Genomic DNA, 24,967 nt, shown 5'->3' with positions numbered 1-24,967 from the left:
TTCACTGCTAACCTAGGCTGAGCTGCAGTGTTGTTTTTCCCTGTTTTATGAGTGTTACGCAAGAACTTTTGTAAAGAGGCGGTTGTGTCCTGCCTGAGACAGGGGCTCTGCAGTGGGAAGGATTGCACTAAGCCTGGCGTGAGTATCTGCAGATTAAACCCAGAAGTTAATTTGTAAGCAAGCAGGCAGCCCCTCTTCACAGCAACACAGTAACTAATGCAGGGTCTCAGGGCCAAGCCCATAGCAGAGTAGACCCTCAAGTAAATCACAGCAGAATCCAGGGAAACAAAAGTACTCTGTATGAGCATGTGGCGTATTTTTCAGCATTGTAGTTTGCTGTATGTGTTGTCCCACTCCTCGGCTATGCAATATAGCCATGCCAAAGCTGTTTACTGGGACTCCAAGGGGCTCTGTGGGGATGAATGGTGTCATCTTGTCGGTGTGATGCTCTGCCTGTTTGGATGGCCAGTAGACACATGGGAGCCCAACTCAGCTGGGCTGGAATTGGCACGGGAGCCATGTGAAGATATTAAATCAGCTTTGCACTTTACCCACTCTTGCCAATCCCCTAGAATAAATTTGAGGGGCCCAAGTTTATTATCCCTTATGTTCAGATTGTTAGGACTCACACTGGGACTTTATGGCCACTTAAGCATTGTAATGGTATTGCTATGTCCTTTCCCCCCAGGCCTTCTACACTGTGGGAGAGGCATAAAAAGGCAGTAGCACACTGGACCCCAACTCAGAGCTCACTAGATAGCTGGTATTACCACAGGACATAAACAGGCTGAAACAGAGACTGGCTGGCAGTTCAGTATAATGCTGCCAGCAACATGTTACTTGCTCAACCCAGTTACCAGCTCTGCGGGATCAAAGCCGTTACACAGCCAGCACTGGCTATGGGGAGATGGAGTGGCTTTCACTCAGGCTACAGAGTGGGGAATTGCTTTTCGTATTTAGGAACCTGTGCTGGATTCAAACTGGAAGCCTGAAGATGAAAATATTTGGGGCCAGTTCTTGTCCTGTAAGAACCACCCAGGCTTCCACATGTTCTGCTTCAAAAGAGTGCAGGCAGGCTCTTGTGTTCAAAAAAAGTTTTGGTTACAGCCCCTTGTTAGTTTAATTTTAGTTCTTATGAATTGACATATGGCAGGCATGATTTTTAATTAGAGCTTTCACTGCGTTTTACTGGTAGGGTTGCAGAGCACTGTGGAATTTACACTAGGAAAAACATGCTCTGTCGGTAGAGTACAAGGCTGTTTAGTAATCAGAGTGGAAAGTTAACTTTGAAACAAATTGGCAACTGATCAGATAAAATTCAAATCGGTAACATTTGTGTTGGAAACCAGCTCAGATCTGGGAAAAATGGAATCTGAGCTATTCTGTTCCTCTTGTGGAGGAACTGACCAGTGAATACGCTGTGTGCACACCAAACTTCATGTGTAACACCCCATGCAAAAACAAAATTAATACTTTTGTAGCGTTATCTGAGCACTTATCTGATTCCTTTTCACATTAGTGTAAAACTAAGTGTTACTTTGAAGAGAAGTTTCCTTACATACTTTACAAAACAAACAAACTTTCTTTGCCAGTCAAAAACTAAAGGTCAAAAGTTTCCCCCCTTTGTTTTTCTTCTGAATCAACAAGGTGTTATAGAGAGATATCAGAAGATGTTTTTCTCCTCTGCACTTGTAATAGATTCCCATCTTCCCAGTTCACTGTGTGAACTCTTTCAAGTACTGAAAGAGTTAATGGTGTGTTCAGGCCTCAACCAGCAAATGCATTTAAAGCTCAGTCCAGTACTCACATGGTTTGTATTCTTGCGCTGCTGGAGTGGTGTGTTCATGGCATCTGGTTCCCTGGCAACAGCTTTCATTGGCTCAATCAAAGCCTTTTCTTCTTAAGAAAGCTCCCACTGTGACACCCTACCACCACCACTAATCACCATCTTAACCGAGTGTTTAAGATGCAGCTGGTATGAAAAATAGTGCTTGTGCATGTGAGAAGATTAAGAGGCTACCTTGCATAGTACACCTGCCCTGGAGAGTGCTCCCATTCCTTGGGGTTGGGCGTACTCGAGGCATCTGCCTTCCTACTGGAAGAGATGAGGCACTGGTACACTGAGTGTCCGCTGAGAAATAATCTTTTGTTAGGCAGAAATCCATAAACCTTTGTGTCTTGTGAATAGTCATTTCCTCTTTGCTGCCGAGATGGCGATTGGGCCTCTGTGCTATTGACAAGGGGAAGAAGTGGGATGTAGGGGGTGTACAATAAAATCCATATTGTTGAAGCTGTCTTCCCTGATAAGGAGGAAGCAGGAAGAAGTCTCCCAACATGTGAACTGGAGGACAATGGGAGCAAAGAATTCACATTAAGCTTGCTCAAGGGATTTCTTCGAATTCAGAGTTTGCATGAAAGTTGAGAAAGTCTCTAGCAGTCCCACAGAATTTGGGGTACAGAATGATCAGGAAGCTCAGGCATTATCACACCCTGAATCACACTTCCACTGTTAGAAATGTTGCCCCCATAACAAAATGACTTTTAGAAATGAAGCCTCCGTTGACTTGGCAGCCGATAGAAATTCTCTTCTTTTCCTAGCCTTGGAGATTGCCTTGAAGGATGCTCTGTAACCATCAGAGGCTATTACACTCCACAGGAATGATGCAGCTGGAGCAGAGATGTAGGTGAGGGTAAGCACAAGGAGAGACAGTGTGTGCATTGTAATCCATGTGCTACAGTGGTTACTTGTTTACCAGACAAAGCACACAGCCCAGACAACCCTCTCCTTTGCTTATCTCCGTGATTGGGCAGGAGAGTGAGCAAGGATTTAAGAATGTGGGCTGGAGAACATGCAACATCTTCAGCAGCGTGGCTTTAGTCATGAAATACCCTGCCAGAGAACACTACACTGAGTCTGTGCCTGCTTTGGTTAGGTTCTAAGATAAACTGCAGTCTCCTGATAGAGCTCTTCACTGAGCTCATCCCTTGTTTTAAAACAGTGAGTTTTAAAACAGAACTTTTGAAGCTGAGAAGAGGGAGAAGGAAGCTTTGACTTTTGAGATGCTGTACCATATTTGGCATAGAGAGACTGAGGCAATATGCGCCTGAGAAAGAAGATAGGGAGGACAGACTTGTGGTCAAGCTACTATATTGAGACTTGGAATTTGGGTGTAGCCTCTACCTCTGTGTAGCCTTGGGAGAGTCTGGGCTTAGGCAAAACAGACATTTACCAAGGGCAGCCAAACCAGAAATGAAGCTGTGGTGGCTCCTTCGGCTGTGGCAGAGCCTAGGGAACCGCCTTGGTAGCTTCTGCTGCCAAGGCAAAGCAGAGCCGAAGAATATTGCCTGGCTGCCATTGCCCTTTCATCTTTTCAAGGGCAACTGGAGCAGCAAGTGCAGCTGGGCAAGGCTGAGTCCTCAGCTCTCATTCCCATCTCTGCCCTAGCCTTTCCCTTTGGCTGAAATGCTCTGGCAACATAACAGTGTAAGAGCAGAGCTACAGGGATTTGGATCAGAGTAGGGGGGACAAGTAAGTCTGTAGTCACTATCACTTGTTAGTTGAAGGGCAATAATAGCAAGGCAAACCTAAAATTAGCATTGTCCAAAATTCACTCTGCAACTCAAGCAATTGGTTTCTGAGCCAGCACTGGGTCTTTGTATGAATAGATTTTCTGAGATTGTTTTATGTGATTGTTTCTAGGTGCTTTGCAAGCCCAGCGCTAGACTGGCACTAGCCCCTTGTACTAGGACAGCAAAACTCACACCGAGAAGAAGCCCAGAGCTTGTTCTATCTTGACCTCCAAGTGTCCAACTCACTCTTTCAATCCAACTGCAGAGTCTTTGCTTGGGGTACCTTTGCTCCCTTTGTCAACTCTGCTGCAGGCCCAAGCATCCTGACTGCTCCACATACCATGATAGTACAGGCAGGGGGCCGGAATGCTGTAACATCATATAGGCCCAGCTATGGGGCCAACAGGGTACAATAGCTGCACAATTTGCGAAGTGGGAATAATTCTCCTTTATTCAGAAGGCTCTAAGAAATGTAAATCCTAATATACATGAGAGATACTTACTAGCTACATGGATTAAAGCTTCTCTGAAAACCTATGCATATTTTTAAACATCAAATATATTTTAAAGAAAGAAATTCAAAAGCCGAAATTAGAAATCACAGCGGCGAAGAATAACATTCTGAATATGGTATGTCTGTTCTCTTAAGTCACTTCTAACTGTTTATTTAGGCCCATTAACCCACATTCAGTAAAAAAGGAGAACATGGCAGGTACTAGAACTGTAAAAGCAACCTGTTTTGAACATGACGTGTCTCATTTGGTAAATGTGCTTTAGAGGCTGTGTGGGGGGTGTTGTTGTTTCCTCCTTCCCCGAGTGTTTCCAAAGCCCAGGGAAGTGCATGTGCATGTGCATGCATGTGCGTGAGGAGCTACACTTTTTCTGCTGCACTGACAATCTTGACCTTTTGACTAATTTATGGGCCTCAAAGCAGGCAATGAAAATGTGACTTTAGCAGGGTAGATGTCCCTGCTCCAGTGAAACTTAAATTTGCTTTGGTTTAGCTATGATTTCAGAAAAAAATATTTATTAGTACTGGTTTACCATGAACTCTGTAACAAAGGAGTTCTGGGGATCACCTGTGGATATTAAAGGGCAGGGAACTTCCACTGCTTTGGGGTTTTCACAAGTTTCTACTGGTCACAGAGATGGACAGCTGAAAATATGTAAACTTGGCAAAGCACAGAAGGAATGAGACCAGTATGCAGTCCTCTCCTTCACATAAACTGAGCAGGTGCTTCTGTGAAGAAATCTGAGGCCTTTCCTTTCACAGAGCAAGATACATGTTTAAATAAGTTAAAAGGTTCTTGATTTGCATGTTGAAGGTATTCAAGTGTACAGAACCCACTCGTGCTATAAAGATGATGATTGAAAGGTGGAGATTATTTTGTTCCCTAATTCATTTGGTAAAATTATTTTTAATGTGGAGTTTGTGTTGTTTTTTCATTTCCTACTTTTTAGATTGTCGGAGTGCTCTCAAGAATCCAGCCACCTTTACTCTTTCCCTTCTAATCACAGTCTGCAGACATGTGATAAGACTGATTATGTTATCACAGTGTCTAGTGGATAAACAGCACAACTTTTTTTGTTTCAAATAAAGATCAGAGGGTAGGCGTGAGGAACACACACAACTACAAACCTCTGAGAAGGGATATAAATGCTGGCCCTCTGCACAGGACTGAATTTCACCCTAAGTAAACCTAGAACAGGGTCATATAATATATTGGTCTGGAGTCACAGTAGTATAGATTTATGTTATGCCAGTGAATGGGGCTGTGTCTCTGGCACTGCTGCCTAACCTCTAGCAGAAGCTGTGTGGTGTGAATAAAGGCCAGAGGCCTGTTGTAAAGATGATGATTTAGGTGGTTGATTGGGACTCTAGAGATCTAGTCGCTTTTCCTGCCTCTTTTCTATTTTTCTTCAGAAAGCAACTCAATCTTATTCTCTAAATTAGAGATAATATTTCCTCACCTCACAGGGACGTTTTGGGAATAAATGTGTTAACTAGTGCAAAGCATTTGGGGCTCTGGGGCTGAACAGCAGAGAAAAAACAGCATAGAATGGAAAAGTATCATTGTTCATGCAGTGTTGCAACAGTTTGTAGTAGATGAAGCCAGAGCCCCACTCTGAAGAGCAGAGATTAAAAAGAATATTGAAGAGCTGCTTTGTATGCAGAGCATTGCAGGTCCTGTGCCTGGAGTGAAGCAGGGCTCCTGCCAAAAAAATGAATGTGGGGGCAGTACCTGGTCAGAGACTGAAACAGTATATTATACCACACAACCCGGAGGCAGACAAGGTTACATTAGGCAACCTTTGCTTCTCTGTTTCGTGATACTTGAGCCCTTCACTTTTCAGCCTTTGATTGTTCAGTTTTAAACAACGTAGTTTTTAGCATGGAACTGATGATATAGATCTTACAGTGCACCTGGAGCTTTACAGGAGAGTGTGCAGATAAGGTCTCAGCCCCTTAAATCTTACAGACTGGGGCCTTTTTCTTCTCTCATGGACCTCATTAGATTAAGTAATCTAAGGAATTCTAGTTTTAGAGCAGTGAGCCATAATTCAGCATCGGTTTAGGCATAAATCTGCAATATGCCTTCATGGAGTTTCAAACTGCAGAAATGCCCTACTTTTTGGTGGTTGTTTCTTTGAATACCTTCATCTTGTACCACCCTATACCCAGCAGGAATTATACAGCCTTTTAAGGGACTGGCACCCAACAAATTAACAATGAACAGAAACAGGAATCACCAGTCCTAGTTTTAAAACTGCTAGCATGTGTCTTTGTAATCTCAGGGACATCTCTACACTGTATCCTAGTAGTGAAACAAGAGCAATTTCCTCCTCTATACTTGGACAAAGGTTGGTGAACTAAATGTAGTTACAGAAAAGAAAAAAATATTTTTTTTTAAGATTTTTTAAATATTATCTAAAGCCTCTTCACTTCTAGTCACTCTTTGGGTGTCTGCTTTTTATTTTTAAAACATTTCCTTTCCAGAATATCCAGCTTGCTAGAAAGAAAACATATTTCAGTCCCACTAATATTATTTATAAGCACATGTCAGCTTCACATAGGAATGCTTAATAAACCCACTAGCACTTCAGAATGGCTGAGCCCTGCCTCACTGCTCAGCAGTGTACAGACAAGCCAGGAGGAGTGAGAGGGCTGTAGTGGACTAGATCAGAAATGGGAGGCTGCATTGGGGAATGATTTGGTGGCCTCTGGAACTGGACCTCATGCTGGAACTTTTCCATCCAGCATTTTAGAAAACAGCAGGAATCGATGCTTTCACACTAGGAATCAATTAAAGAAACCCAAATTATTACCATTTGAATAAACAATTATTCTTTTTTCATCCTCACAGAAGCTTATTACGATGAACTAAAAGCCAAAACTAATTAAATGATCTGATCACACAATTCATATCAGAAGTGTTTCATCTGGTTTAATTAATTCTTGCCAGAAATCACTGCTACTCTTAGCATATGCTAAGTTTTTTTATTATTTTTTTTAACAGTTTCCATTTATATCTGTTTCCAGTACTGTTGGGATTCTCTCTCTGCAGATAAAGTGGGAGTGTTTACAGAAGTGCTTACTGCCAGGGAGATTATTAACCCTAGAGACAGACAGTATATGGCAAATACCTTGTAGGTCAGGAAAAGGGACATTTAAACCTGAATCTAAAAGGACTTTTTTTTAGCTGCAGAATGAGACAAATAACATATATGCTCTTAAGTCTACCTTCACGGTTAACTCTTAAATTGCTGGTGCCAAATGCTCTGATGAAAATGCAGTGGTTATCACTAGGAAGAGGACAAGGCAACTCCGGGACTCAACACTGTGCAGTCTTCACCAGCCTTTTTCCCTCTGCACGTGAAATGTGGACAGGTTATGTTGCTCACTGCTAGCCAGCTCTACCACAGGGCATTGCTTTGCCAAGCAGAACAGGCCTTAGCCTCATTTCCTGAACCAGTCGGCATATTTTTGCACCCAGGGCTTGTGATCAAGGCTTGAGAGTGTTTGAGTGTAAGCACAGGGTCTGCAGCCCTGCAAACCCACCCCTGGGTCAGGGGTGTGTTTCTAAGGAACATGAACATGCTTTTATCAGCTTGCTGTAGGACAGCTGATGCATTTTGGCTCTTGGTAGGTGATAACAGAAAGTCTCTTCCTTATGAGATATTTTGGAAAAAAAAACAAACTGTAGGAATGTGCCTGTATTTAGAGACTAGAGGAGGTTTGGAGTCAAGACTGTTTTGTGATCCTCCTCTTGATCTCACACTAGTGTACTCTATAGTACATACCGATGTCCACACGAGGGTGGGAACAGCCCTAAACACAGTGTTTATCTTTGTAGTCTTTGATTTCTGTATTTATTTCTGAATTGATAATGCACTTATTGCTCAGCCAAAACTCCAAACCAAGGGGTTGTAAGTGGTCACAGAACAAGCCCTCACACCTGCAGGTGTGCTGTAATTGTAGTACTGGGAATTGCCCTTCAGTTGTAGTTGCAGGACAGTACCATGCAAACTGGCTACAGAAATTCTTACCAACACGAGGACAGAGGCTTACTCTAGGGACTGCTGCTTTGGATGAAAAGACCAGAAAAATATGAGAATAGCATTATTTTCCATCTGACTTTCATGAGGACAAGTGACAGGCTTTAAAGTTTAAAATAGCACTATTAAAGCAGTATAAAAATGTACATATTCAAGACATGTCAGTAAGATGGGACATTGTCGCAGAATAATGGGTGCTAGCTACTCACATTCAAAGTGGGAAAAAAAGAGGGAGAGGCTAATGTGATTCTCAGTTTCCTAGGGAGCAGAAAATGAGAAATAAATAGAAAAGAGGGATACAACACATCTGTGTATAGCCCTGCCATGATAAGGAGTGTTTGAACAGGGTTCCCTGTGGCCCTGCATTTCAGAGCAGTGTTTGTGCCATAGCACGGATGAAACTCTCTTCCATCTTCCCCCCTGCCAAAAAAACCCCTTGACTGAGACAGGAGCAAAGCTGGCTGTTAGCCTCTTATGCCTCTCCATCTCAGCAAAAGTGGTGAGCCATAGGCCTTTTGAAAAGCAGCGCCTGAGAAACCTTCCCCATGCCCTCGCTGGGGTTGGCTGTATTTGGCTGTACTGCCAGGGATCATGCAGGTCAGCTGTGAGAGCTGCCCTGCTCCAGCTGGCAGAGCTGGAGCACTTGGCTGCTTTGTGGCTCTGACACAAGGACGCTGCTGAGCTTTGACATGAGAAAGGCCTTGTCCCTCTGGGAGGTAACTTGCCTCTTTCCCTGCCTCCTCTGTTTTATGTGTGTGGTTCAATATGGTGTCCCCTTTAGGTGATGACTTTGTAAATTGTGGTAACAACAGTGCCTGGAGCTCTTCCTTCCCAGGGGAATTACCAGAAGTGCACAAAGGTGCCAGTGGGATGGTCTGTGGCTCAGAGCTAAAGGATTCAGTGAGTACTCCTGTGGCAGTCTGTGAGAACAAGGGTTGTAGAGTACATGCTAGTCCTGAGGAAGAGACCAGCTGTCCCTTGTGTAAGGTTGGTGTTGGCACTCCCCCTGTCCCTAGTCCCTGCAGCTTCCCTACAGACCAGTTTTCCCTTGCAAAAAAGAAAGCTTCAGGCTCTGTGCTGTGGTCATGTGCTGTATTCCCCAAATGTTTGCACTCTGCCTTTGAGATAGCACAGGCTCTGTGTGTTATGGCCATATTGGGGCATTGCTCCAACAGCACAGTTAAGGTTGTGTTTGCTCATACCTTAACTCTTTGTTTACTGGTTTCCAAGAGAATAACTAGGACCAGCATTCTAGAAAGGCACTACGTGCTCCTGACAACCTTCATTAATTTCTTTCCTAGAAAACTTCATACTTTTGAAAATTTATGGGAGAAATGTCATTTGTTGAGCATTCATGTTGATTGCAGCATTTTACGAGTCAGCAACTAGACGGTCCCTGAAGATGCTACTGGAGCAGTGTATGACTAAGTGGTCCTTCACAGCCTGGGCACTTCACCACACTTAGCGGGTGACAGAGGCGGTACTTTGTTGTGAATGTTCTGTTAAAAAGGCACTGGGAGGAATTCCAGAGCAACACCGGCCTGGATGGGGCAGGCAGCCACATCTTCTCCTTGCAGGGACTTTGGGATGGGTGTCTACCAGCCAGCTCAGTCCACAAGCCAGCCCCTTGCATTAGCCAGCAGGCAGGGCTAGTTAGCATGAGCATCGGGCTGAGCAGGCCCAGAAGCGTGGCTTCACACCAGAGCTGTTTTCTCTCTGGTTAGCCCAAAACACAAGAAAAGCAAATGTACGTGTAGTTGTAGCTGTATTCATATGCCTCTTGTGTCTCAGTCTCAGCTCTTTTTATTGCTCTCCTCTTTCTCTGCTCTCCACAAACACTTTTCCCTATATGCCATTTCTAATCTCAGTAAGAAAAATGTTCCATTTGCTGCCTTGTGTCCCTTATTACCAAGCCTACATGGTGCAGGTTTTCACCGAGTTAGACTTTTTCAGTGATAGGGGGCAACCTGTAGGTAAAACCAACTCCTGTGTCTCTAAAACTCCCTGTTGTTCCAAAGCCAAGCTACCTGCCTTCACCTGTCTGTTTTAGCCTTGGTTCATCCCTTGGTCTGCCCCTGAATTCCAGCCGAACCTTATAAGGTTGCATAATGTTTTTCATTCTTTTTGGGTACATTTCAAATTCAAATTTGGAGTTGCTTCATTCAAGAAGCATTTGAACAAAATATTCAGACATTTCCCCCTTTGTTTTCCTCTTCAGTTGAAGCAGTCCAGAGTTAACTGGAAAATTGTTTTGCTTAATTCAAATCCATATTTTGGAGGTGCATGGAAGTAGTGCACTTCCTGCTTGCTCTGCTGCTGAATTATTTAATCACTTCACTAGTGATATTTTAATGAAATACCCAGGCAGTTATTTTGTTTTGGTTTTGGGTTTGTTTTTTTTTTTTCATTGAAGATAAATATTTTCCTTTTATGAACAAGATAGTTTCCTCAGTGTCTGGTTTTCATTTCTAGGGAATAGTCAGCCAGCTAAAAATCTGACTGGCCAGCACTGATTCTGCTCAGCTGGAGATGTTTTGCAGTATGTGCTATCACACAGACCCCCACATGGCAACACTTTGTACAACAGCCAAAAAAAGACAGGCAGAAGAGGGCATGTGACAGTAAATCCCATCATCTGAAGAGTCCCCAGAGACTCTTCAGAGAAGGGAACATTCCTTACGCATGTTACACAAAAGCCCAAAAGGTGATGAGTGACACTTCCCACTTTCATTTCTTTGGGAAGATTCAGTGTCATCACATATGTCTCTCCTTTGCCACTAGTGTTTGACTATTTCCCCACAGAAAGTAAAGTGCCAGCTCACTCTTTACCATTCTCTATCTCTTAATGATCAATTATTTTTAATTGGAACCTCTTGCATTGTGCTGAATCTTAAGAGGCCGCCATCAAGATCAGGGCTCCAACAAGATGGGAACAGTACCAACACATATGTGGGGACAATAGAGACTTTTATTTTTGGTCCCAAAGAGCATGATCATATTTAGAGAAAGGCAGAAAAAGAAATGGAGGTAAGGATGATTGGAAGAATTTTCAGACATGGGCAAGTTTAGGAAACCTATGACTGTCTCCTGACTTCTAGTCTGGTGCCCTGTCTGCTGGCACACACTGCTTCTCATTTACTAATAAAACTGTCATTGTCTGTGCAGAATTACATGTAAGGTTAAATAAGATAGGCTGGTATTGCTACAAAGAACTTTATCAGCTAAATAAGATGCAGCCAGGGAGATGAAGCTGAAAGATTGGAGCTTGTGAAAATAATGGTTTTCATGACACAGTCCTTCACAGGCTTATCTTTATGCATATAACTCATAAATTCATAAATCTCAAAGACAGAAAATGAGATCACTGGGGGCAATGATGCAAAGTTCTATCCTTCATAACAATGCAAAACTATCCACCTATTAATTAATCTTTGCAGGTAAGGGGTTTCTTACCAGAAAACAGCCACAGTTTGTGGCTCAGAGTAACCATAAAGCATGGTCTTTTAAATTTTACAGCATTCAGATGCAGGACTTTGGTTTAGCCTGCCATAAAGGCAGAAAGTTGATGTGAGTTTTGGTCTGAGCTCTGGAAACCCAGCCCACCTCCTGCCCCTTCTTGGAAGAGGGATATGGTTCAGGCACAGGCGCTGTTTACCCCCTTTGCACATGGGTGTGGTTTGGTCTCTTCCCGTGCCCGCTGTGAGCTGCTTTAGAGAGGCCAGATCTTTGCCTTCATCTGCTTTGTGCCTGAATTCTTTAGCTGTCATGAGAGTTGTTTCTGCAAAGCCAATAGCTGATTTATCATCTTCAGAGAGCAGAATGTGTAAAGAAAAACAGCATGAGTAGATCCTCTCTCTAGAAGGGTTTTCTATCCACTCACATAATCCCGCTTGGTTCCAGCCTGGTATGCATAGCTGTGTAAGGGTGTCAAATGACATCCCTTTTACTGGCTGTTGGCCCTAATGGAATGCTGCTTTGCACATCTCGTAAAGTAAGGACAGGAAATGCTGCCTGAGACTTTTACATCTTGCCTGTAATTAAAATATAAAATTAAAAAATTGAGAGGCAAGAGCATTCCAAATAAGAAACGCTCTTTTCATCATGAAATAAATAAAAAAGATTCCATCTTTACATTTAGTTTTTTACCCTTTCTGAAGACTTACTTGCTTTAGATAATCAAAGCTGGCTTTGAACTAGCACACAGAAAAAAAAGATTTTTTTCTCCTTTAAAAATAGCCCTATAGATATATATACATATCACAGCCTTTGGTTCCTTTTATAGACAGTTTAATTTTCTGTGAGAACGTGAAAGTTCTGAGCAATCCAGAGCTCAGGCAGGCAACACAACAAACACAGGGAACAAGGATTAGCCACACTATTGCAATTAACACCAGTGTTTAATTAGCAGACAGCTGCATTGGGCAAGGGCCTTTTGATTTTCTCTCTTCACTGGGCTTTTGATGAGAGATTTACCTACAGTTGTAACTTCCAGTCGTTGCACTGACATGCACTCACGCTACACATGCACACACACAGATACACGCACCCCACATGGAAAATTTGTGGAAGGAAGGCATGCCAGGCAACTGATCTGATTTGTGCTTTAGATAAATATTTTTGGAAGTATCTCCCTTTGACTGTCTTCCATAAAAACTCTTAAAGTTATGGTTTTGTTTGTTGGGGAGGGGGAATTATAAATTATAGTAGGCTTTGGTGCATTTAGGAATCCTTTTTTTGATTTGTTGGTTTACTTTACAAAAACCTGATGTGTGATGAAGGTGGGCGGGTGCAGAAGCCTGCCAGGGCAAAGGCTGGCATCAAGGCAACACAAAACATTTATCCCAGTCAGCTTAGATGCCTCTGTATTTCATTGGTGAAAGAAGTATAGTAGTCTCATGCTGTTCCCTGTTGCTGAGGCAGGAAGATGTCCAAACAGCCAACTAATCCTTCTACTTGGCCATCTTTAGTAAAGACAAAAATGTTGTTGGAGGTCATGATATCAGAAAGAAACTGTTGAGGAACTAAGAGATGAAGTGAAAACGTGGCAGGGAAGGTGAATTCTTACTGCCAAGGGCTCGGATGAAACCTTGGCTTTAGGCCTCCTGCTGTGATTTAGATCCCACTTGCAGCAAGCTGAAGTGAATGGTACTGATTTAAAGAGGGACAGCAGAGTTGTCATGGAGCCTATTGATAATAACTTTGTTTATAGCATATAGAAAACAAGAGCTTGAGAAGTACTGGAAGAGTTAAGCACACTATAGTACCAGCACAGATGGGCCCAAACACTAATCTCTGCTTTGCCTAAGCACCAGTATAACACAAGTCCATTTTGTTTGAGTGTAGTCAACAGCTGTTGATTTTCAGGCATGCCCAGGTCAGTGTAGTTTTCTAGGTACCTAGCTTGCCTCTTTATACCCTCTCACACCTTATATTTGAACCCTGGCTAGAGTGATACTCCTGTGAAAGCATGTGCTCAGCCTGACTAGTTTTAGATAAGATATTGGAAACATACAAATAATTTATTCTAGCATTAATCTGATGTTCTCTAAAACAGAATCTACTCGTATAACATGAGACTGTGGGACAAAGACCTAATAGAGTTATTTATACAAACCCTATTATAATTGTATTTAATTTCTTCTGATATTGAGAGTATTAATTTTCACAAGGTCCCTATAATATATGGAAGTGTCCCTGTTCCAATTTTACATGCAAGGAATTAGAGCCAGAGACAAGATTTTCTAGTCAATTACCAAGTTATGCACCTGGGAATTTAAATGCTTGTGAAAAGTGCTTTCGATGTAACCTGCCTCCATCTTCAGCTGCCTGAATACTGCTGAAAGTCTTGCTGTATGGGGTCTGTCCACCATCTGTGTCAGTGAGGGTAATCAAGCACTTGTCTTCCAAATCCTAGATTAGTGCCTACTTGCTAGAAGACTCTTTTGTGTCCATCTGGGCCAGATAATATATTTTTTCTTCTACTACAACTCTTGGCAGAATTCTCTGTTCACCACAAACTTTTTCAAGTCCCTCGGTGTGTGAGCCTGAGGGAAAGGACAGTATGGTGAGAATAACCTTTTTCCTTGCCTGCCCTGAGAATGACATTGGCTTCCTGCAGATTGGTTTGAGAACAGTGCTAGAATTGCCAATACTTCCAGTAAAGCTGGAGGTAGGGGAGAACTGGGCCTCTTCATTTTCTTCTTTCTTTCTAGTTCTCATCCTGGTCTTTGGGATCCTAGTGTTAATAGTAAGGTTATGGCTACCCTGCTGGCCACACAATGAGGTTTATTTCCAAGACCTGTGCAGCCAAAGCCTACTCATATAGACTTCTTCTCTAGGCAGCAGATACTGATTTTCCATCTGTATTTGTAAGAGCAACATGCTTAAGCGAAGGATTGCCTATTACCAACCCAAGCTGTGATGCAGCTGGAGCAGCCAAAATGAACAAGTTGTTGCTAGCAGGATTTCTTGACTAATATGGATTAGCGATCTCCCCCAGTTTACAACTGTTATTTAAAAATGTGCTCTAGGCCCTGCTTATTCCTGCTTTTTATCCATATTCTCATTTATCCCAGCCCCGTAGTTTCCTGGTTAGACTGGCTGTACAGAGAGGAGCAAGTGAGTGTGTGCTCATGACCCTGTTTGGGCCTGTTTGTTCTCACTGGACATCATTCAGTCAAATCCTATTTGGCTGCAGCTGCAATAACACTGTGTTTGGGCCCAGTCTTTACCTGAATTAGGAGAAAGTGCTGTCAGTGCCTTACTTCCCCTGATCTGGTTTTGAGACAAGCAATGCCCATCCACCCACACCAGACAGCCTTGAACCTTAAACAGCAAAACCCTCTCCATCCCCCTGTGACTGCAGCACCAACTGGTGCAGCAGTCTGAGCAGTGTGAAACTCTGATGTACATCTTTTAGTTTTACAGTTTGAGCATCATTTTAGTCAAAGTGTGTCAGCTCTAAGTGGGGCGTTTGGGAACATGCCATGACTGTATTTATTCCCTCAATCCTATATTATCCTGTGCAGTGTTGTAGCTGCCAAAACCACACACTCATGTTGGCATGAAACAATTATCCTGGTTTACACAGAGCAGGCTTGGCAATAGTCTATCTCGATGAACAGTTGTAGTGCTGAAGATTCAGAGTCATCTTTTCCTCTCGCTCGAAGCAACAGACCAAATTTCTTTCAGCTGGATTCAGGGTTTTAAAAAATAAAATGAGTACAAGGCGAGTATGAAGAGCAGGGTGTATATGAGCTACCTGTAAGGTCTGAAAGGAAATAAGAATGAGATGGAGAAAAAAAAAAGACTATTTAAGATACAAGCTAGTAATTTTGTTTCTAAGCCCATGTAAAATTATAAGTAATGTTTACTGTTGCCAGTTGGTGAACACAGAGATGTGTGGTTTCTACTTGCATGCAAAGCTATTGGTTGTGGGTGAAATACTAAGACAAAACCATTAAATCTCTGGTGTGGGTATTCCACCAAAAATAAACCCAAACAAACACTGACTTTTTATAAAAGCACTTTTTTTCTGGAAACAAACATTCAGTTGCTGCTGCTCTTTGTGAACTCTAGAACTGTTCAAACCTCCTGTTTAACTTGCCTGAAACAATAATACTTTATTTTAGAAAGTTATGCAAATATCTCTGAAACTTAAGAATAGGTGTTTATATAGTTTTCATAAAAACGGTGTAAACTTGCAGGGATATTGATCAATGATAACTACTGCTTGCTAAGGTCTTGTGAACCAAAAATGCTGCATAGACAACAGTCTATGTAAAGAGTAGGAAACCTTTCTTAATCTTAAAAAAATGTAACTGAAAGTGGACTTAAATTTTAGTTGAAGAAAAAATGTTTTGCAGTGATTATCAAAGGTTAGTAAAGGCTTATTTTTCCTCCTTTTCTCCAGGCAGCTTCACTAAGAGATTTTTAGATTTGTGCTCTATTATGAAAGTAACCACTGCTTTGTTATCAGAGGGGTGATAGAGATTTTTGTTCTAGAGGGCCAGACACTATCACTACTTGAAATTCTCCAAATTGTTTCCACTGTGAGCAAATTCAGTCTCGATGTGAGTCACATCCGCTTAAAAGTGAATATCATTTGCTTCTACTTTACACCAGCATCAGACTTCACCTACAATTTCAAATTTTAAAAATCATCCTAAATCACAGGGTTTGGACAGTTTTGCAAAAGTAACTTTAAAACCAGAAGCACCTAATAGGAAATACTGAAATAAAAGCATTCAGCTTTAGCCATTTCTGGTGGAAACAGAGACGTTTGCTTTCAGATATGAATGCCTCTAGAACTAAAAAAAGTCTAAATGAGGTTTTCCACGTATGGACAAAGAAGTAGCGCTCACATGTAGCTGCAGTTTCTCACCCCGCGAGCAGGGATGGGTGGTGAGTGGAGAGCAGGGGGCCGGGCCGCCTGCCTGAGGCGCGGGCTGAGCTGCCCGGGATGTCCTAAGGGTTACTCGCATGTTTAGCGCCGCAGCTGTGGCTGCACAGCACAGGGGTGTCACTCACTCCACTGCCGCCGCCACCTCCCAGCCCTTCAGAGCGAAAGCTGTTCCAGCCGTTCCATCGCTCTGGCCGGCACTGATGGATTAATGGGAGGAAATGTTTATAGAATGGTTCAGGTTTCCTAAGAGAGTAGAATGAAATCCCCCTCAGCAATGATCAGCAAGCTCAGGTCATGGAGCAGTTTGAAGAAGCCTGACTGGCAGGAATGCAAAGGTTTTTTTCAAAAAGGAAACTTGACAAGTGAGTGATTCCGGGGAGCAGCGAGAGGTGTTTTTCAAATAAAAGATGTGGCTTTTCTAGAGAGGTAGCATGAATGGGGCTAGCTCTTAAAAGAACTTTTAAATCAGTAGTTCGTACTCTGTAAATGTAAAAGGTTAAGTTTGAGGGCACGGTGTCTAAATAAAATAGTGCCCTCAAAGTGCACCTCTTACATACTATGCTTAGTAAATGAAACCATATTGCTGTGCCATCACAGCTACTATGATGGCATCTAGCTAAAGCGTCATAGGTCTCTCTTCTGTAACTTAAATTTTAGTATAGGTATAGTTTAAGTTACAGGAAGGGTGATGAACCAGATGAGGAGGCTGAAATCATTGTGTGAAATGAAAAATCATCATTTCACAGGTGTACTTTTCTGTTTGTTGGGGCACTTTCCATGAGTCTAGCAACACAGCTTGAGATCTAAACATTCATTCCAGTTTAAAAACTTTTGTAAAATAGACCATTCCATTGAAGCTATCAGCTTTCAGATGACTGTGATAAGAAAGAATGTAGGCTTCAGGCTAGCTATTAAGATTAAAGTAAAATTCACCTGAATAAAACTGCAGCTAGACAAGGTGCTGTGGGGGAAGAAAAAAAAAAAAAAGCCAGTTCAAGACACTGCTCTTTGAAAGCCACTGAAAAGGACCTAGTCCTTAGTGATTCCCTAGGACACTCCTCCAGTCTAAGTGAGGATTTAATTTACAGCACTTGTAGCACCCTCCAGTTCTCAATCCCCAAGTTCCTTTGGAATGGGAAGAGAGCATTATCCTTAATTTCTAGATAAGGAACTGGTTTATCAGCTTGCCCTCAGCAAGAGGCAGAGCCTGGAAGAAAACTTGGCTAAGATGCAAGTACCTCAAGTGAGGGCAGACATTTGAAACCAGCTATCTCAAAATGTGCTCTCCTATTGTGAGGGGCTGGTAATCAGAACGGCCAGTTTCAAGTCACAGCTGAGTTTCTGGTCAGTGCATTCACCAAAAAGTCTCTTGCATCTCCCATAACAAAGTGGGGGTGAAAACACTACTTGCAGAGCTTCCCCCCATTTTTAAAACCTGCCAAGTGTTCAAAGACTGAAAGAACTTCATTAGAGTCCTTGTATTAAAAATTATTTATTTAGTGATCTGTACATGGGGTGAAGCAGGGCCTCATACAGACCTTCAAAAAAATCAAGTAAAAACATAAATACATATTTTCTTACAAAAATGAGATTTACAAAATATACATACTGCACTTGTCTTACACACTTTTTTTTTTCTTCTTCCACGTGCACGTTATAAGAGACAAAACCCCAAGCCCTGCAAGTCTGAAATCAGATCTACTGAAGGATTTGGCTGATGAGCCCATTCCTGATGCCCAGACTGCTGGTACGCCCTCAGACAGCAGCAGTCTGTTCCCCCTCACTCTGAACAGTTTTTTTCTTTCTTAAGTTTCGTTCCAGACACTTTTCCCCAAAAAACGTGAAGAGCAGCTATAGGTTGGAGACTTGCTAAAAATCCAGAATTTCCTATTTTGTCCTTAGACAAGAATATACACACACACATATATACTGATAAAAACAACCCTTCAGTGAATATAAAGGTAAAGTAGTATGTAAAAAATAAAATATGAACAAAACTTAAAAATTTTCAGAATAGAAAAATCTGTCACATTTCAAAAAGAAAACAATGTAGCTGTTGATTAATTTTTGAAAGTTCTTCCTTCCAAGACGTGATCACTGGAAACTTAACCAGCTGTATTTTAGCCGAAATGAGAAGGGTCCTTACTTGCAGTAACTGCTTGCTTTTAAACCCCAGCCCCCTCCTGCACCACGAGTCATTGCCATGCAGCTCAGGGAACCTGAGGAGCAGGCAAAGGGTCCATCGTGAGCCAAAAGGATTCCTCCTGTCCCCAGAATCCGGCTGTGTATTGACTTTGTCTGCAGTGACCTCACTGCAAAGCAGGAGAGAAAGCAGGTTTACGGGAAGGAAAGAAAAAATCCCATCTTTACATTACATATTTTAATGGCTCTTGTTTTGGCAGGTGCTCTCGGTTAAGCTCTTCTTGCCCTCTAAATCTCGCGTTTCCTTCAGCTTAGAAAAGCGACCCATATTGAACGGTAGGAAAACATCCTGCCTCCTCCTTTTTTCATAAAAGGAATGTTTATTTCTGCGAGCTCCACATCCCAGGGTGAACCTTTTTGTCAGTTTGCCCGTAAAAACCGATCCCATGCTTACGCCTTTCTACATAGAAAACACTTTTGTTTCCCCCTTTGTCTCCTAGAACAAAGGCAAGGGGGAAAAGCTTTCTGCTGAAAAGCAACAAGTCATTTCTTTTCAGGGTGTGGAATAGCACCCCCCTCCTTCCCCACAGCAGCAAGAACAACAGATTGAGGGCCAAGTTTTTACTTTAAAACAATTACAACAGGTATCACTGAGGTAAAAAGGAACTTGTGACCTGACAGAACAGAGGCATCTCCCCAGCACACGATCGGGCTGTAGCCGGCTGTGCAGTACTCACGTGATGGCTCCGCCGAGCTGGAAGGAGCAGGCAGCGAGTCAGGCTCAGGAGTTACCCTGCCCGCGCTGCAGTTCGGCCCCGGCAATTCAGGGATTATTGGGCTACTTCTCGGCAGCGGTAGCTCAACAGATCTGGCTTCCCCTCCCTCTTGTCCAAAGCAAGACAGGATGATTTTAGTTGGGTTGGAGGTTTTTTTCCTGGACAGGGGTAGCAAGGGGTAGAGAGAAGTAGAGGGACTCCTGGGGTGAAGGACTCTCCTATCCCACCAGTGGCATCTTTTTCAGTCCTCTTCCACTTAGCTGGGCCTAAGCACCACTGAACACAGTTTGACTGATCCTTTATGCGATAATTATTTTTTTTTTTTTTCAAACCTTCTGTGAGGAAGAAAAAGTTTGGAAAAGCCTCCCTTCCTCCCTCTTCAGGGAGCCATTGCCCTGCCCTTCTGCCGAGTATCTGTCTCCTCTGCATGTGTGCATGCGTGAGTGTGTGTGTGCCAGAGGGGACAGGGGGGTCTCATACTGCTGTCTCGCCTTTGCTGCCGGTGCTGAGTCTGTGGTAGAAGCGTCGCCAGGACTGAAGGGTTTTGCCAGACCAGATCCAGAAGCCAGTCGTGATCCCAACAATCATGGTCATGAGGTACTTGATCATGAAGACAGTGAAGTCTGGGCTCATAGGAGCAAAGTGGCTGGGACAGGGCACGGCATATGTTTTGCAAGTCTGGAGGAGCCACGTCTTCTCCCAGGTGCCACGGAAGGCCTGCTCATAGAAGTAACATGCCAGGACAATGGTGGCAGGCACCGTGTAGAGGACACTGAAGACACCAATGCGCACCATCAGCTTCTCCAGCTTCTCCGTCTTGGTGCCATCGTGCTTCATGATGGTGCGGATGCGAAACAAGGACACAAAGCCAGCCAGCAGGAAGGAAGTGCCAATGAAGAGATACACAAACAAGGGTGCCAGCACAAAGCCCCTCAGTGAGTCCACACTGTAGATACCTACGTAACACACCCCACTGAGTACATCCCCATCCACCTGCCCCATGGCCAAGATGGTGATGGTTTTGACAGCGGGCACAGCCCAGGCAGCCAGGTGGAAATACTGGGAGTTGGCCTCTATGGCCTCGTGGCCCCACTTCATGCCTGCAGCCAGGAACCAGGTGAGGGACAGAATGACCCACCAGATGGAACTGGCCATGCCGAAGAAGTAGAGGATCATGAAGAGGATGGTGCAGCCTTCTTTCTTGGTGCCTTGGGCCACAGTGCGGTAGCCATCCTCAGAGAAGCGCTCCAGACACACCACCCGCTCCTCCAGCAGGAAGCCTGCGGCGTAGGCCACTGCCACCATGAAGTAGCAGCCCGAGAGGAAGATGATGGGCCGCTCCGGGTAGCTGAAACGGCGCATGTCTACCAGGTAGGTGAGCACGGTGAAGAGGGTGGAGGCGCAGCAGAGCACTGACCACACACCCACCCACAGCCGGGCAAATCGCACCTCCGCCTCCTTGAAGTACATGAGCCCGTTGGGCCGGGCTGGCTCACAGGGGGCCCCGCAGTCCCGCTCCCCCAGGAACCGGTAGCCCAAGTAAGAGGGCACTTTGAGCTGCCGCGGGCAGGAGAAGGAGAAACCAGAGGGCGGCTGTGGTGGGGTGAGAAAGTCAGGGAGGTAGCCAGCCGTGGGGTGGGCAGTGGCCCCCCGGCCCGCCGCACCGCCGGGCCCTGGTGGGGCATCTGACGTGTTCTGCCCCACGCAGATCTCACCCGCACCGTGGACGGGGAAGTTCTCGCAGCGGAGCCGCTCTGGCCACTGGAAGCCGAACTTGTTCATGAGCGCCTCGCAGCCCTGGCGGGCCCGCTCGCAGAGGGAGCGGCAGGGCGGGATGGCCTGCTCCAGCACGGTGCACACCGGCGCGTACATGGAGCAGAGGAAGAACTTGAGCTCGGGCGAGCATTGCACCTTGACCAGCGGGTAGAACTGGTGCACCTCCAGCCCCGCGTCCTCCTGGTTGGTGTGGCCCAGCAGGTTGGGCAGGATGGTCTGGTTGTAGGCGATATCCGTGCAGAGCGGGATGGAGATGGGCTGGCAGAAACCGTGGTCCGGCACAGAGATGCCCTTCTCGCCGTGGTACTGCTGCGATGCCGCGTCCGCAGGGGTCCCGAGCAGGGCGGCCAGGAGTGCGGCCAGCCCCAGCCAGGGGCGGCTGGCGGCAGCCGCTCCGCCGCATCCTCCTCCAGCCAGCATTGCCGGGGCGGCCGGGGGCGCGGAGAGCCTCGGGGGGTCCTTCAGAGCCGGCCGGCACGACGCCCCAGGGGCATCAGCGCCCGGAGAGCGGCGGCGGGGCCCCTCCGGCGGGGCAGGGGCGCGGCGGCAGGGGGAACGCGGCTCCGCGCCGAAGCTCCGCGACTTTCTTCCTTGGCTCCGGCGCGGCGGCGCTGGCAGCGCGGCGGCGGCGCTTCCCTCGACGAAAGTTTCCGGAGCTGCTTTCCCCGGAGAAGGCGGCGGCGAGGCAGGAGACGCGCGCGGAGCCCGGCGGCGGCTCCGGCCAGCTCCCCACAGGGTCCCGCGGCGGCGGCGAGGCGGAGGCGCTGCTCCCTGCCCGGCTGCGCGGCCCCGGCGCCGGGGATTTAGGTTACGGCTAAACGGATTATTACCGCGCCCGGCTGAGCCGTGTATTTTACTCCGGGGCTTAAATAACTTTTAAAATCCAATTACTGCGCGATCCTCCCCGCGGCTCGGCTGGGCTCCGCTCCCGACGGACGCCGCTGTGGGCTGTGCGTCCGGGGCAGAGCCGTGCGCCTCCCGCCTCGCTCCGCTCCGCGGCTCCCGGCTCACAAAAAGGCCCCGGCGCGGCGGCCCCGCCCCCGCCGCCGGCCCCATTCACAAACCGCGCCGGGGGCGGGGCCGCGCCCGCCCGCCCGCCAATCGCCGCGCGGGGGGCGGGGCCAGGCGGGGGGAGGGGAGGGGGAGGAGCGCGCGCCAGGGGGAAAAAAAAGTTGGGAACAACTTTTTCCCATCCCCGCCGGGCCGGGCCGGGAGGAGCCGCCTGCGGCCCCCACCCCCCGCGCTGCAGGGCACAGCCGGGAAGGCGGAGGGGGGGGCCCAGGCAGCTCGCTCAGGGTGGCCCGATGAAACTAAAATTAACTGGCTGCTTTCTGAGCAGGCTTTGAAAATGCGAACAGCTGCCTGTGCCCAGAGTTATTAAAAAAGAAGAAAAAGAAAAAAAGGGGGAACTAAAAACCACAGCGTCCGGGTACATTTGTAGAATGAGCTTCTTGCGTAGTTGGGATGTTCGTGTTTGTGCGCCATCGCCTCCCCCAGCGTGGGGGGGTTTGATTTGTTATCGCAGCATGACCGTTGCTTTTTGCTGGCAGAATAAACGCTTTATTCATGCAGATCTAAGCCCTAGCTGGGGGAAGGCAGCTTTTTTTGAAAAGTCCAGTGTTACCTAAGCAGAGAGGAGAAATTTTAAGTCCCCATCTGCACTGCTGCAACTCCTTAAGAGACTCGAAAAAGCTGTCTAAAACCAGGAGCTCCTCTGTGAAAGCACCCAGACTGCCCACAAGAGAGAAAACGGCATAGGTCGGGAGAGGACTGTTACTGCCCTGCCAGGTGATGCTGAGCAGATCTAGAGCTGAGTAGATCCAGAGCTAGACTGCCATACGTTGGCTGAGGACAGAAACGTGGGGTTTGCAGCACAGCTGTGTTTTGAGGTGCACTGCAGAAACATGAGGAGCAGGGACCATCCAGCCAATGTGCAGGCAGAGCATGTCCCTGGCACCACAGAATGGGGGTGCCTGACAAAAGCTCTGCAACAAGGCCTGCTTTTCCTTCACACTGGTCTGTGGGAGCCTGTGCTCAAAGACAGACTCCAGCCAAGTGTTATTCAACTTACCCCATCCCTCCCTTGAGGATAGAGGTCCCCCTGAACTGTATTACTCAAATTCTTACTTTTACTCCTTTGCTCAGGACTATGCTCCTATTAGTAACTAAGCAAATACACCAATCTGTACCTTCCTCTAGGGCAGTTCAAGAGAGCAGGGCTTGGCTCAGAGAACTACAACAGGAATTGATGGACAAATGTTTCCCATATCCTCTCCTGCTCATAAACAGTGTGTCCTCATGACACTAAGACCACGGAGCTGCAGCTTTTGCTACGTTTGTTAAAAGAAGTTGATAGTTAGAAACATGCTTACTAAAATAAATTTACTCCTCTTTAAGAGGACATTTTTAAAATATAATATTGTGCATATAAAAAAATATGGGAAAGGCTAGCTAGTTATGGCCTCAAAGGTTGTTTCTGGAAAAGAAATAAGTATTTTCTTCGTTCTCAGTTATAGCTGTTTGGGAGTGCCTTAGAGGAACTTCAATTTTTCAATTTGTTAAGGCTTGTTATCTGAAATTCCTTACTTTTCTGCACCCATAGTGACTAAGCAGGTTTTTGTGATACTCTTCACCTAAATAACCACCCGTGGTACAAACTGACATGAACTTGTCTACCCTATTGTTTGTTCTTTGGCTGCTAGTAACTTTGAAAAATATTATTCTTTCCACTTGGTTTTTGTTGTTCTTGGTTGGTTGGTTAGCTGGGTTTTTCTTGGGGGGGTGGTTGGTTATTGGGGTTTTTTTTCCCCTGTCTTTCTGTAACGCTCCATGAGCTGTTGAGTCACCTATCTGTAATAATCAACTTAAAGCCTCTATTTTTCGCTTTGGCTTATGTGGCTGACTTCATCTGCAAAGCATTTTTTGATATTCACTATGAAAAACATTGGATGAAAGGAGATGTTTCACTGGCAGGCAATGACAATGCAGACAAAGTAAAGCAAACACGAACTTTCTGCCTCATGCATTGCTCGTTCTAACTTCTGTATGTAAAGAAACTAGTTCAGAGCTAGTAAAATTGTATTGCAAGAAACTGTCTTCCAGCAACAGGGAGGCAGTGACAGAAACTATTCAGGGTAAGGAATGTCAAATCAAGTGGCAAGACTTTACCTGGGTATTCATTTACAAGACAAGGCAGATGGCATCAGTGGCTACCCCTGTTTTCTACTGGTCCCGTTTTTTGCCATTCATCCGAACCGTGGCATGAACAAAAAAGCGACTGGGATCTCTGATACACTTATGGACATAATGTAGAATCAGAGTGAAGCCAAAGGGAAAAAACAAATGTAAGGGTAGGCAGAAAGGAAGAAGGATTATGTCCTAGATTATTTCTTAGGGAGATAAGAAGAGAGTAAACTTATCACATGGAATGATGCTGCTAGGCCATCCCGGATGGCAGGAATGTGCAACAGGATTTACTAAGATGGATGAAGAAAGTCCCTTGGGCATGTTACCAAATTCCAAGATTTTTTTTTAAATTTAGACCCACTGGGAGATGGGAAACAATCACTGAGAGAGGCAATGGCAGTCTCAAAATGGCATACTATAGTGTGAGAAAATGCCAGGCTTTTAGGTCAGCCTAAGACGTTCTGACAGCTTTCAGGGGACATTAAAGAAAGAAAAGAAAAAAAAAAAAAAAAACAAAGAAAAAAGAAAAAAAAGCAGCATCAAAATTCCAAGATTC

At 45.2% G+C, this 24,967-nt stretch overlaps 1 protein-coding gene and 1 long non-coding RNA gene across 2 annotated transcripts in view; one reads left to right on the top strand and one right to left on the bottom strand.

The window, feature by feature from the left end:
* The window catches only part of LOC108507178, a 162,297-nt gene that overhangs the window by 55,385 nt on the left and 81,945 nt on the right, over positions 1-24,967 (top strand). The gene's annotated exons all lie outside the window — the stretch shown is intronic.
* FZD7 (frizzled class receptor 7) lies at positions 19,280-21,655 on the bottom strand. The gene has a single exon (XM_017834659.1). It carries the CDS (start codon positions 21,643-21,645, stop codon positions 19,924-19,926), a length of 1,722 nt encoding a protein of 573 aa, XP_017690148.1. The 5' UTR covers positions 21,646-21,655; the 3' UTR covers positions 19,280-19,923.

The sequence above is a fragment of the Lepidothrix coronata genome, unplaced genomic scaffold, assembly GCF_001604755.1.
Source record: "Lepidothrix coronata isolate B3197 unplaced genomic scaffold, Lepidothrix_coronata-1.0 Scaffold7, whole genome shotgun sequence".
Lineage (NCBI taxonomy): Eukaryota > Metazoa > Chordata > Aves > Passeriformes > Pipridae > Lepidothrix > Lepidothrix coronata.
The sequence above is the reverse complement of the archived record's forward strand: the minus strand, read 5'-3'. Positions and strand labels throughout refer to the sequence as shown.

Coding starts and splice junctions, on each gene's coding strand:
- FZD7 (XM_017834659.1), bottom strand. CDS start 21,645: ATGCTGGCTGGAGGAGGATGCGGCGGAGCGGCTGCCGCCAGCCGCCCC.